Genomic DNA, 13,580 nt, shown 5'->3' on the forward strand with positions numbered 1-13,580 from the left:
CATCATGCGCTGTGCGTCGGGCACCAAGTGCTGGAGGAGGTACAACCAGCCGGTCATAACACTGACGTTTACCAGTGAGGTGTTTACCCCCTTTTCCCAGTAAGCTAGCATGACATGTTTGGTATCAACGGATTCATCGCAGTCTCAAGATTCATATGATACCACTCTATGTCCACTGTCTTAAAAACTGAAACCCGCAAAAAAAAGACAGTAATGTTAATGCCAATCAGATCATTTTCAGAGGGTTAAAAGTCGGCCAAGTAAACCAAGAACTGAGGAGGAGAACATTTCCAATTTTAAGATCATGTTGATCAATGAGACAGGCAGGAGTCTTGAACAAAATAGGGTGTCTCACAATCAAGGTCAATATGGTAGCTATATTATAAGCAGGTTAAGAGGCTGTCAATCCTGCATGCAGTACAGGGTGCGCTTTGCAAGCATACAAAAGGTAGGAGGCACAAGCCAAAATCTTGCCTAAGGCACCAAATTAGTCAGGGCCGGCTCTGTTAAAATAAAATATAGTCGAATAGAAAACAAAACAGAAACAAAACGTAAATCAATCTTTTTTTTTAATCTACAGGAAACAGAGTTATCTAATAGGAAGGGGAGGGGTCAAACAGGACATGACATGCATCATTAGTCACAATGAACTGCGTCAAGAGGCTCTTTCCCGCTACTGACCCTCAAAGTGAGGCCTCACGGGTTTAACACACAGCGGAACGACTCAGTTTGGTCGCGTCCGGTTGAATGAGCCGCTGCAGCCACGGAGACAGCGGACACGGTGATTGAAGAGGTGATAAACGTGAGTCAGGAGCAGGAAGAGATGCGTAAGAAGTCTTTGAATAGACATAGGAAATACCTAATGAATGAACTCCAGTTGTTTTTATAGTAGTGAACAAACATCTGATTGAACCTCCCTCGCTGTCTCTCGTGCTGAACACGCCTCGTGTTTGCCTTTCGAACTCTCTCTGACTGTCTAGCACACTCTCATGCAATCAGACCAAACACGATCAGTCTGAAGTCTGCAGCAGCGTGAGGACAGAGAGAGGCTGTGTCTGGAGACTTCTCCTGACCGAGGTGAATCACCAAAGGGTTGAAGATGCACCAGAGATAGCACTGTGGCTTTGTGTCTGGATGAGTTCATTAGTTGAGCAAACATCCAGCCATGCCAACACATACGCACGCAAGCACATCAAATAAACAGTTCCTTTTTCAAACTAAACGCCTACAGACGTGTAAACTGTGCCCTGATCTACAGATATGATGCACTCCTCTGTCATTCCGTGTGTTATTTAGTGAATTTACAGTAAGCCACTGACTTTTACTTATAAGGTATTTGTGTATTCATCACATAAATAATTGGATTTAGACTTACTTTGTAAGTATGCGCACTGAACCCAGCTTGGGACATCTCCATATCAAAGGAGGAGGTGAAATTACCAGTTGTGGCTGAGGATGGAAAAGTTCATTTTAACCTTTTTTATATAAAAATAAACAGCACATAATGAAATGTTATTATCTCATTTTAACATTACTGATTAATTGTTGAATCAAGAGAGTATTTTTCTCGAAAATTAGTGTCCTCTTAAAAGGAATAGTGTGACATCAAGTAAGCCTAAAATGAAAAGATTGATACTTGATTGACTACTAAGGAAGGTGAGCATGCATTTTTGTTTGTTTACAGGGACAACATTTACCTTCCAAAGCAAAAATCTTGCTTCCCAAAGCATCCACAATGGTCAACAACGCCACCTCATCAGACACGTTGAAGAAGTGGTCGTGTAACGGCTCACTGGAGATGGACGCAATCTCCCTGATAAACTTCTGCACTTCTTCTGAACTTTTGTTCTGACGATTGTAGTCTCCCAAAACCTGGAAAAAATGATGAACAATCTTAATAACATCAGGGTTTAAAAAGTATAACAGAGTGAATAACTAACTGATTTAAATGACGGCTAAACAATTGTTAAAGAAAATGTTCAGTAATCTTAATGATGTAGCTTTTTTGATCCGTACAGTAAACACAACATGTTCCCTCCTAAGATCATAAATCACAATACATACTGTAGTTGTTAACATAATCCGTGAAAACAGTTTGTACCCACAGCGATGCCAAACCTCTCGATGTCATCATCGTCACAGTCTTTCATGACCTTGCCCAGATTATATGAGTCATGTGACTCTCCGTCAGTCACAATCACCATGACTTTCTTCACCCCAGGTCGGGCGCCGCGCTCCGGCATGAAGGCCTCTTCCCTGATTGATAAAAATTTTTCAGAAATCAGTCAAAAAAACTAGAAACTGATGGAGCATGTGTTGGAAAAGGGCAGGCACTTTCAAAAAATACTTGGCAGATGATTAGATGAACCACCTGTCAATCAAACTCTTGCAGACGGCAGTCCGGAAAAGAGAGAAAACATCACCTTCAGTGCCGTTCTTTGTTCGTCTTTCAATGAAGAAATACTTTCCAGTTCTGATATAACTGATGCTATTGCAGCATCTACATTGTTTTTTTCGCCTCTCTGTGTCGTCACACACACACCTAAGCCACGCTCGTAGCTGCCAGTAGCTCCTCACAGGATGCTGATTAGTCTATGATCTGGCTTGCCGGACACAAAAGCATTAAGTGAAGCCTAACAAGATGGATTCTTGTATGATATGTGATCCTGCGTTTCTTGCGAGAATCCAGCTGCCTTGCAAGGTAAGCTAGTAGCGGCTAGTAGCTCGAGCCTCAAGGAGAGATGAGGAGCTGCAGAAGTCTGATAAGCTCACTTCTTTCTAAGGCCCTTTTCACACCTGGCATTAACATGCATCCTGAGTGATCTGATCACAAGAAGACAGCTTTAACTACGTCTGTTCACACCTGGCATTAGAATGCGTCTCCACATGAGTCTCCAGTGACCACTTGAGATCGGATCTCACTTCCCCGCTCTATATGCAAATAAACACTTAAACACATGGCTAATACAGCAGATGTTGTGATGTAATATTATAGGAATGTCAGTAGTAATATCCTACATATTCGTGAATTTGGCTAAATTTTATTAACATCAAGATAAAAGGTTATTGTACCGGCGGTCCCCAGCCTTTGCCAGGCAACAGCGCCGTACAGAGCTTCGGGCGGGCGGGTGTCAGCTCCGTGCAGAGCACCAGAACAAAAACCCAGACACATCTCTGACAGTATGATAATAATGCACTTCCTGTGCCTACTCTGATAGTCTGTACACATGTAGCCTATAGATAAGATATATTTTAATAAAATACAGTTGTAGCGACAGAATACAGTAGAGCAACAGAAGCCGTTTCCATGCTGTGAGGCAGACAAGTTCTCGCCTGTCTATTCACACAAGGAGCACAGAGACCCGCGCATCCCAGCGGGACGTCAGATGAGTAGGCGGTCCTTCAATGTGGTCCAGGACATATTTGCGTACACACTGCTAAAAGAATGTGTCCATATGTGGCCCAGAACACCTCTGAATGTGGTCTGAGCGATCGGATCTCAATGTGTCTTCAATGCCTCCTGACACCTGTAAACAGACTTTGATGTGTAAAATCAATGGAGCTCCCCTTTAAGCTCAGCTTTCGCTACAAGATTTAGAAAACATCCACTATTCTTGACCAGATACATGTTGGACCAATCAGGGAACTTCTGCTGGATAGTTTAGGAGAAATCGGACCAATGACAGCACAGTGAGCGATGTGTTTGACCAATAGGAAGGCTTCATGTTGATTTCTAAGTTAAGGAGCCTGCCCATTGCTCAGCCAACTTGAAATGACACGGTCCCATTCAAATGCCTATTAAACCTTGCCAGACCATGATGATGTAATCAAAAACTGTGGCCCGGAGTAGCCAGGCTAACCTAAATGAAGAAGGGAGGGGTTAATGATGAGTACCTGGCGGTATCGATGCCCAGGAAAGTCATGGTTTTGAAGCCGGTCTGCTGAGGAAGTTCTTCAACGAAATCCAGCAGATCACGAGTGTTGTCGAACTGGCTCAGGTTGACACGGTGAGTCACAGTCTCACCATAGGACACTATCCCCACCTGGAAAACACACACACATACACCCTCTTATAAACGTTATCCTACATTGAACTTCATTTTTCCTTTTCTCTCCTTCTATGTTCTCTCTTCTCTGCCTCCCCTCCCAGACAGTCTGCCGAGGATGTGGTCGGCACTGGTGGGGTTGATATGACACAATGTTCTTTATACAGAAGGCAGAGGACTTCAGCAGCCATGGAAGATGTGACTTACAACCACCGGGCTCCACAGCGAGGAGACTTTCCAGTGTTTCCCCTCTGGAAAACTCCACAAGCTCCAAGCCAGATCAATGTAACCATAATAAAAACTAACCACCCAATCGAGGAGCGATCCAAGGCAAGTGGACAGAAATACACTCAAGGTATAACTTACTAAGGCAAAAGCTAAAATTACTTTCAAGGCTTCAGTTCATAATAAAGTCTGCTTTATGAAGGACATGTTACACTTATTCTCACTGTTGGCACCATGTGGAAGATTCCATAACGGGAGCGCACTTAAGTCATCAAATATAATATAAAAAACTGAGTTGGCAGCAAATAGTATTTTCCTTCATTCATCCTCTTTCTATGTCTAATATTATATAACCCATTCATCCATGTTTGATTCCACAACCTGATGTCTAACACTGCCTACACCCATATGTTTTAAACAAAAAGAGAGAGTCCTCAAAAATCATTTATTCATGCAACTGACCTGTGAGAGTTTAGTACCGATCTCAATGTTCTCAATGAAACGTCGCAGAAAATCGATGATACTGGACCAGGGGTAGATGCTGTTAGATCCATCCAGAACGATCACAATGTCCAGCTCCTTCGCACACTCTGGGACAAACACAGAAATTATAGTTTATTAATAAAGTTTGGATTTCTCTGCATGCAGTTACAGGAGACTGGCGTTTTTTTTATACACATTATACATTTTATCTTGAAACTTTTCCAAAGCTGGACGGCTGGTCTCGATAAAAAATTGCTGCTTTCACTCCAAAGAATTAAATTAGATTATGCAGAACACATGGAGTCCTCTTCCTGTTTACTTGTACCCACAGCAGACACGCAAAAGTAGCTGAGAATCAAAAATGTAATAATGTAGAGCAGCAGTTCCCACAAGGGGTTGCAGGTTAAATCTGAAGGGGTCGCGAGATTATTAACAGAATGGGACATTTAATGTAAAAACAATATTATGTTTGTTGTGTTTTACTCTTATTTTATTTATTTTTTTATTGACTTACTGGATAATTTTAGGTATTTTAAAGGAATAGTTCAACCTCTACAGCTCACGATTTAAAATGTTATACCACTTATGTAGAACAGTAGTTCTCAAACTTTTTCTTGAACCCCCTCATAATCACAGATAAAGCATATGCTTACTACCATTTGTACTCTTAGATGTAATTGGAACTATTTATACTCTAAAACATTTCAACCTAAATACTTCAGACCAGTTTGACAGTGATAAACAGAAACACATTTCGATTTGAATCATGTTATGATAAGATGAGTTAACCTTTTATTAATCGGGAATTAGTAGGGGAATTTGCAATGTTATTGAATATTAATGCCACTTATATACTTTTAAACAGAGGGTGATTTTATATAAATGTAAATATAATATGTCAGTTTTTTTGCATCTATTTTAATGCAGCAAAAAATGTGGAACATGTTAATAACTTTTTTGCAGCACTATATGATCAGTCGCGTATGTGTTGGTTTCTGTTAAATGAATGCCAGAGAAAGTGATGGTGAAAGAAAAAGAGAAATGTGACTGTAGACTGTTTACTCTCGGGTTCTTTCTAGCCTGTTTCCTTCCTGGGAAATAGAGTGCAGGCCCAGTAAACTGTCTCCTAACTTGGTCATGCAGCGCGGCAGAAGGGCTGGGCTGGGTAGGGCCACAGAGGGATGGGGGTCGCAGACAAGTTTACATTAAGAAGAATGCTCTAATCTCGCTCTTCGCTGAGGGAGGGTGAGTTTGATGTCAGTGTCTTGGGTGGTACTACTATGAGGAGCAGATTATTATCTCTTATCCCCGACAGGCAATTTGTGCCGTCACGTGCTGTGTCTTATTCTGTCGGGGTGCGTACCTTGCACGGCCGGTGCCACGGAGTTGAGGATCTGGAAGGAATCGCTGACATTCGCACAAACTCCGGAGATGTACTGCTGCTGCCCGCACATGTAGCCATACTGAGGACCACAGGCCTGTGGAGACAGGACACACACACACGTACAAACAAACTGAGTTGCTTGAGAAAGTAAAACTTAGAAGCTGTGACTGGTTAGCTTTCCACCAGTATGAGGTCATGGGTGAGAGGAGGTTCAGGGCTACCGAGGACAGAAACCAAGAGGAAAGAACGACTCAAACTGAGGATTACACAGAGACTATTAAAAACCACCATAGATGCCTTCAGACTCTACTTCTCCAGAGAGAAAAAGAGAGAGCAGGGAAACTGAGAAATTGAGCCTGCAGGGAAGTAGGGCTTTAAAATTAGGAACAATAACTGGAAAACTGAATAACATCTATTCATCTTTCAGCCTCATTTCCTGAGATTTCCCTGCATGCTCCACAACCCTGGGGCTTTCCTCACACTGGGAGGGATACTGGAGTCGTACAAGAACAAGACTCAAGCTGTGTTCACACTACGAGCGACACCGCAAACATTTTACAAGTCCATTTCAGTGGAAGTCGGTGACATGAATCTACAAACCGACGCGCTACAAGTTGAGCTGGTTTCAACTTTTTTCAGAGCTCCAATACATTATGTGATGCATCCAGCCTTCAAAATAAAATATAAAACAAGTTCTGAATTTACATGTCAGCTTTTGATTTAGTCTGACTTTTGATGTGTTCAAATTGTCAAATGTTCTGGATGAACTCTGATGAGTGTTGAATTACAGCATATAAACACAGGCAGGAGTTACGTTAACACTAGGGCTGACCCCAACGCTTCAAAGCTTCGACCGTTGCCATGGTAATCGACCTCCAAATCAGTATTCGAATGCTTCGGGTTTTTTTTGTTTTGTTTTGTATGTAATAATGAGGTAGAAATCCCAAAATAGCCCATGAAATAAGTTTTATTTATATTCAACATGAATTATTATTAGTTATTCTCAGACGGATATCGCTGTTTGTTGTGTGTAGAGGTGTGTGTGTACAGTGGTGTGGCAGCAGCACTGAAACGGGGGGCGATGGAGACAGACAGAAGAGCATGTCAGCCTGCTGCACTGCACTGCACCGCGCTGCGCTGCGAAGGTTCGAATACCTGAATATTTCTCATCAAAGCTTCTAAGCCCAAAAAATGGTATTCAGGACAGCCCTAGTTAACACTCACTTTAAGTGTTATAAGAGGGTTAAAGGGTTAGACCTTCAGTTATACTTGCAGCTGTGCAGCCAGCCTGTTCTCATTCCCAGGGCGTCAAATACCGAGGCTTTGTCACGACCGTTGGCGCTCGGTACCGCCTCACAAGGCAACCTTTAGTGCCGGTATGAGACGCGCCAGGCGTTCATTTAACCATAATGTAAACCCATCCGCGGCAACAGTAAACGCCCTAAGAAAGGGCACTGGGAGTGTGGTGACGTAGTTTAAAGAGCGAAAAGACACACCGGGCGGGAGGGAGAGGAGGTGGATGGGACCAACAAACACAAGGCTTTCATCCAGGAGACCGCTGTTTGTGTCCCGTGAGTTAAGTTTCACTTTCACATTACAACCAGCTGGTCGTTCCTGTCATGTGTTCACAACATTCAGTGTCATTTTCACTGTACAAACGTAGTAGTTTTAAGCCCAACCATGTAGTTCTTTCTTAAACTTAAATATATTGGTTTTGATACCAAAAATAAAGAGATGCCAAGGGGCTTGACAAAGCGACGGTATGTGACGAGTTGGGATGAGAACGTGTTGGTGCAGCAGAATCTACCCTTACAGTCCAACATTATATTTGCTTGGACCAAATAAGTTGCATAAATATACATTTATTGACCACTAGTCCACTGTTTCTATCATTTTCACACCCTGCTATTCTCATAACCATAAAATGGATTGGGTGTCGCCACCTCCTACATACTCTCACATACATTTATACAGCTGATACACAGTGTTACATTCCCAGGACATGAAGCCTCACTGAGACACATGGGAGGGTCAAGCCCACTGTTTCCATAGAGACCAAAGGTCCAGTGAACATATTCTCGCCGCCCAGTTTCTTGCAGAAAATATGCAAAGTTCAGTCCTCCTTCTGTGTTCGGTATGGAAACTATAGAGCACTTTCATATACTATAAAGAGCATCATCCCCCTTACCAGAAATCCTCCGTTGGGATTGGTCACCAGCGTGGTTCCCATGGTCATGTTCTCCTTGACTTCATGTAAGTTGGGAACTGTTGTGTTTTCTGAGGAAAAAAATATGGATGAATAAACAGAGTGAGACAAACAGAGAGCAGAACAGAGGAAGAACAGCTGGACAAATTCCTCTTCTGTATTTTCCCACAGGAAGAGAGCCCCTCACCCTCCTTCCTTACTTCCGTCCACCCCAAGAAGATGTATTAACCACAGACATGAGGTTAAATATAGCATGTTTCATTACTTTACCTCGGTGTGTGTAGCTTTTGGCAATTAATACAGGATGCAGAGCACAAAACAAAATGTTTTGTTGACAAGTTACAGTGAAGAAGAAATAGAGGATTCAAACCATTAAGAAATCACAACATGTGGCTAAAATTAGCATGAGTAAATGCTTTGGATCTGCTTTGCTTTCCACATATTCCCACAAACTCACTCACATGCCATTTCAATTCTGAATCGAGCTCTGTACCAATCCCCATGAGGGTATTTTGGTATTTTACCATTTCTGATTCTCATTAGCAGCCAGACATGTGCTCTTTCTCTCTCATGCAACACAACTGTTAGTAGTAAGTAGTGTGGCGTAATGGGCTTTAATTACTTAATCCCTATTCTTCATCTCTGTGTGAAAACAGATTCCTACATTCTTCTTATATCCGTCCTCTATTTCCTGTCTTTGTGCTACAAAATACTGAAGAAGAGAACACGTAATTAAAAGCTCTTTTTATTACTCTAACAAATGTTTTATTTGACGTCATCAAATCATCTCTCATGCACACACAGTAAACCTTCATGTGCAAACAAGCTGGTTTTATAGAGTAGCCTTTCCTTATTTCTTTACTCTCTGATAAAAATGAGTGACATGGACTGAGATCTTGCACCTCATGATGCGTCCACGTGGGACTGAAAGCAGCTTTGTGGATGTGCAGAGGAGAATACACGCCTTGTCCTCAGTGAACTGTGAACCCCAGATAGCTATCAGAACAAATCAGACTTATCACACAATCCCACTTAGTCTGGAATCACCTCTTGAGAATCAATATATCACCAGTATAACCAGTGATTTACTAGGTGGTGGCTATGAATTGCCAGTGGTGGAAAGTGACTAAACACAATTACTCAAGTACTGTACTTAAGTACAATTTTGAGGGTACTTATACTTTACTTGAGTATTTCCTTACTTGAGTATTTGCTACTTTATACATCTATTCTAAGTCTTTTCATGCATCAATACGTTATAAATGTATTTCATTTCAGTTCCATGCACACTATACATGCATGAATTTTCACAATTATAACATCAGTATATTGAGACATCAACCACCGCTGAGTAGTTCTTCAAACTGAAAGATTGCCGCCTAAATTTTGCAATTGTGTGCAGCCAACAGTTTATGTTTATTGTTTATCATTTGGATTCAATTTTCCAAACAAAATGTAAACATACTGCTGTACTGTGAATGTTGGGAGCTTCTTGCCAGCATTTCATCACATATAATTGTCCTGTCATAACCACCTTTCAGTTTTTATAGGTCGGACAGAACCGTGATTAAGAATTACAACATAAAAGCCACGCAAATTTAAACTTTGCTCATTATGGTTTGGCATCTCTCTCTCCTGCGCTGCAATAATGCAAACCTACAGAGACAGACCGGGGTGTCGTCAGCGGGCATAGACTGAAATGACTCTGCAGGGATCAGATTTACATGTGACTGACAAGCCCTTTCCTTGTCCAAGGTAAAAACTAAGTCGGTTTCACTTTAAATCAAAAAACAGAACTGTTGCTGTTGTCGTCGTAATGTAAACCACTCCCAGTTGTTTGCTGAGTTGTCTGGCTCCGGCTGCCAGGCTCTATCGATTCCCAGTGGATGTTTTCCAGACTAAACTTGCGAGATTTAGGTTTTTGCCTCATCCAAGATAAAAACAAATACAGTACTCTCCTCTGATGAGTGGAGCAGTATCATTTCCAACCCTGACTGTAAATCATCAGCACTGAGAGGCGTATAATTTACCAACAGCAGGAGAACTGTAACTCCTATTACTTGATAACTCTAAGGTGTGAACAGCTGTGTGGAAAAGTCTTAATTTCTGAGCTGAGAGTTGGAGTGCAGATCTACTGTACACACTAGCTCTCAGTCCTCCAGTGTCGACACACAGCTAATAGAGACGGCTGACTGGGAGCTAAGTTGTGTTTGTCTGTTTAATTAAGATATAATTGGAAGGCTGAAACATTAAAACCTTGTTTATTTATTGTCTTCCTGACTGTTCTGATGGGCCTCACTTCCTCCCCAAGAGACCCAGTCAGATATGCAGTAGATGTAAACACACAGTAGAACATTACACACAATATAGCCACAAAATCTCCAGATTATTTTCTCGGTTAAGGCCTGAGGTAACGTCCTCAAATGTTTTGTTTTGTCCGACCAACAGTCCAAAACCCAAAGCAGCAAAACCTCACATTTGAGAAGCTGGAGCTAGAGTACGTTTAACCCATCAATTGACTAATTGTTTCAGCACACACACACAATATTCTTACTAGGTAGGTCCAGTTTGACACACGTGTTGTCCCCCTTGCCCACAGGACACTTGTAGACGTCTCCTGTCCGTTTGGATGGCTGGCCCGACAGCGGCGATCCAATCAGAATCCTGAATAAATAAAAAAAAAGTTGGGATTGGGTGGTTAGAAATCCTGCCAACAACCACAAACCAGTCATCACAGTTTAATAAGCACAATTCAAATGTTATTGCAGAAATTAAGCGCTGTCAGATTGGAGGAGGTGACATTAGATTTGCCTTAATTATACTGACATGGTTAAATAAAACATAAACAGCTGGTTCAGATTGGCTGATAAAGCTGTTATAGTTTATTATAATTGTCTTATGGATCTGTGGCTGTCATATTATTATATCATCACCCTCAAACTATGGTAGGAAACTGAAATAACACCGAAACTACCCAACAAAAAACACCCAATTACCACCTCATTACGTGCATGATATGTTGCAGATGTTTGCTGATCGGTACAGTGTTATCATACATTGTACAGTGTGTGTGTGTGTATCTGGCCTGTACCTGACATGTATGTTCAGTATACACAACTGCATGCCTGTCTATCACCCATGTTCATGTGTGAGTACTCATAACATATCGTGTCGCTCCGTCAGTAACTTAAAAAGAGACGGTCATCTGCCTTCCTCTAAACACTCAGGCTTATTAACATTCCTGAACTCTAATGGGCCCTGGTCTTTTAAAGTTGAACAACAACAACACCCTCTGCCCGGTCCACAGTCAGCTGTCTGTGAGAAACAGCACAACATCATTGACTTATTTATGATAAACACTCAACAGGATGAAACCGAGCTGCTTGTTCTTTTAATTCATCTGTAAATGATGTTTAAATCAATGACTAGAGATCGTTTCTCAGCTGTGTCAGTTTATTGTCTTTCCTGCTCAAGAAAGTCCTACTATCTTATTTAAATCTTCCTTCTCTTATCCACGCTAATAACCTTGTCAGGCACCATTTGCATCAGATTATTAAACTTCTTTCAAGGTAACTGCTCTTGATTTTTAGCCATACAAGCAGTGTGGCTCTAGGAATAGATATTTCGGTATCGGTATTCAGTATCTCAACAAATATGGGATGGATTGCCATGGAGTTTTGTGCAGACGTTCATGATCCACAGAGGATGAATCCTAAGGACTTTGGTGATTCTCCTGACTTTACATCTAGCACCACCATCAGGTCAAAATCTAATTTGTCCAATACTTTGGTTTGTGAACAAATACCTAGACTTGTTTCTTAAGTTCTTAATTTTCACTAGTTTCAAGATTTTGGGAACGGCCGACCGGATCGAGCGAACGACCATCTGGATCGAGCAAACGGCCGACCGACTGACAGAACAAGCGAGCGACTGGATCGAGCGAGCGACTGGACTGAGCGACTGGAGAGAGCAAGCTACCAACTGAATCGAGAGAGCAAGCAATTGACTAGACCGAGTGAGCACCCAACTGCACTGAGCGAGCGACCGACTGGACAGAGCGACTGTCCTACCGACTAGATCAAGCGAGCGAGCGACTGGCTTGAGCAAGCAACCGACTGGACAGAGCAACCGAATGGACAGAGTGACCGCCTGACCAGATCAATGGAGTGATGGACTGGACAGACTGACCGAGCGACCAACCGACCGGAGCGAGCGAGCGACTGGATCTTAATTTTCACTAGTTTCAAAATTTTGGGAACGACACCTCAATCAATACTATGCTCATATCTGTCCGTTAAATATGGAGGCTAGCTGTGGCCACCTGCTTCCAGTCTTTATGCTAAGCTAAGCTAACCATCTTCTGACTGTAGCTTTATATTTAACAGACAGATATGAGAGTGCTATCAATCTTCTCATCTAACTCTCCCCAAGAAAGCAAAATGAGCGTATTTCCAAAAAAGGTCAAACTATTTCTTTAAGGTCAGAAAGTGAAAGTAGTTTCAAGAAATCTTATCTTATCTTATGTTTTATACTAGAATATGTCTCTGTGTCTATTTTGGGCAGTGTAGTTAGTTGACTCAACAACTACATGGCAATTTTCTGATCTCTATGCCAGCAGTCTTGTGACAAAAGTTGTTGTACTAGAAACTACAGTGGAAGGACGTCTCTCTGAAGTGTCTCTGCCACATGTAACACATTTTCTCTGTGCAGTTGATCCACCTTTCAACGCCGCTGAGGTGCACTGAAGAGCTAAAGGGTGGGGGTCTGGAGGAGACATCTGTGACTAATCAGTTGTGGCAACTTGCGTTACATCATCTCATAACCGCCATCTCTTTCCTCCGTGATACTCTCCCACATGGACGTCCTGAGGGCTACATAACATCTCTAATTTTATTGCCCCTCCTCCTCATTTCCTTCAAACCTTCTCCGTCATTTCCTTACTTTCTTTCTTTCATCTGTTATTGTTCAATCCTCAGATCCTCAAACTGCTTTGCCCATGTTGTTTCTCAGGTTCAACTTCTTCAATCAGGCCCTTATCAGTCGGACCTCTAATACTTTGCTCTGAACTGAAACAAAATAGCGCTATCTGGAGATGCAACAGAGCTAATGTGTTTTCAGGGAACAGTGTGGACGTTCAGTCAACAGCTGGCTCCGCTGATTAGCGCTGAGTGAATTATTGTAACTGATCTCATATGAGCTTGATAAGATGGTTACTGCAGAACAGTACCAGGTACGG

General features: G+C 42.0%; 1 protein-coding gene across 1 annotated transcript in view; it reads right to left on the minus strand.

Annotated features, from left to right (window-relative positions):
* itga1 (integrin, alpha 1) overlaps positions 1-13,580 on the minus strand; it is a 56,959-nt gene that overhangs the window by 18,736 nt on the left and 24,643 nt on the right. Inside the window, exons 3-10 of the mRNA XM_074618802.1 lie at positions 10,899-11,008; positions 8,327-8,415; positions 6,118-6,232; positions 4,734-4,861; positions 3,895-4,043; positions 2,106-2,256; positions 1,698-1,872; positions 1,376-1,449 (exon numbers count right to left, since the gene is read on the minus strand). Of these exons, the coding sequence (XP_074474903.1) occupies positions 1,376-1,449; positions 1,698-1,872; positions 2,106-2,256; positions 3,895-4,043; positions 4,734-4,861; positions 6,118-6,232; positions 8,327-8,415; positions 10,899-11,008 (991 nt within the window). The remainder of the gene's footprint in view (positions 1-1,375; positions 1,450-1,697; positions 1,873-2,105; positions 2,257-3,894; positions 4,044-4,733; positions 4,862-6,117; positions 6,233-8,326; positions 8,416-10,898; positions 11,009-13,580) is intronic.

This window comes from Sebastes fasciatus, chromosome 19 (assembly GCF_043250625.1).
Source record: "Sebastes fasciatus isolate fSebFas1 chromosome 19, fSebFas1.pri, whole genome shotgun sequence".
Taxonomy (NCBI): Eukaryota; Metazoa; Chordata; class Actinopteri; order Perciformes; family Sebastidae; genus Sebastes; species Sebastes fasciatus.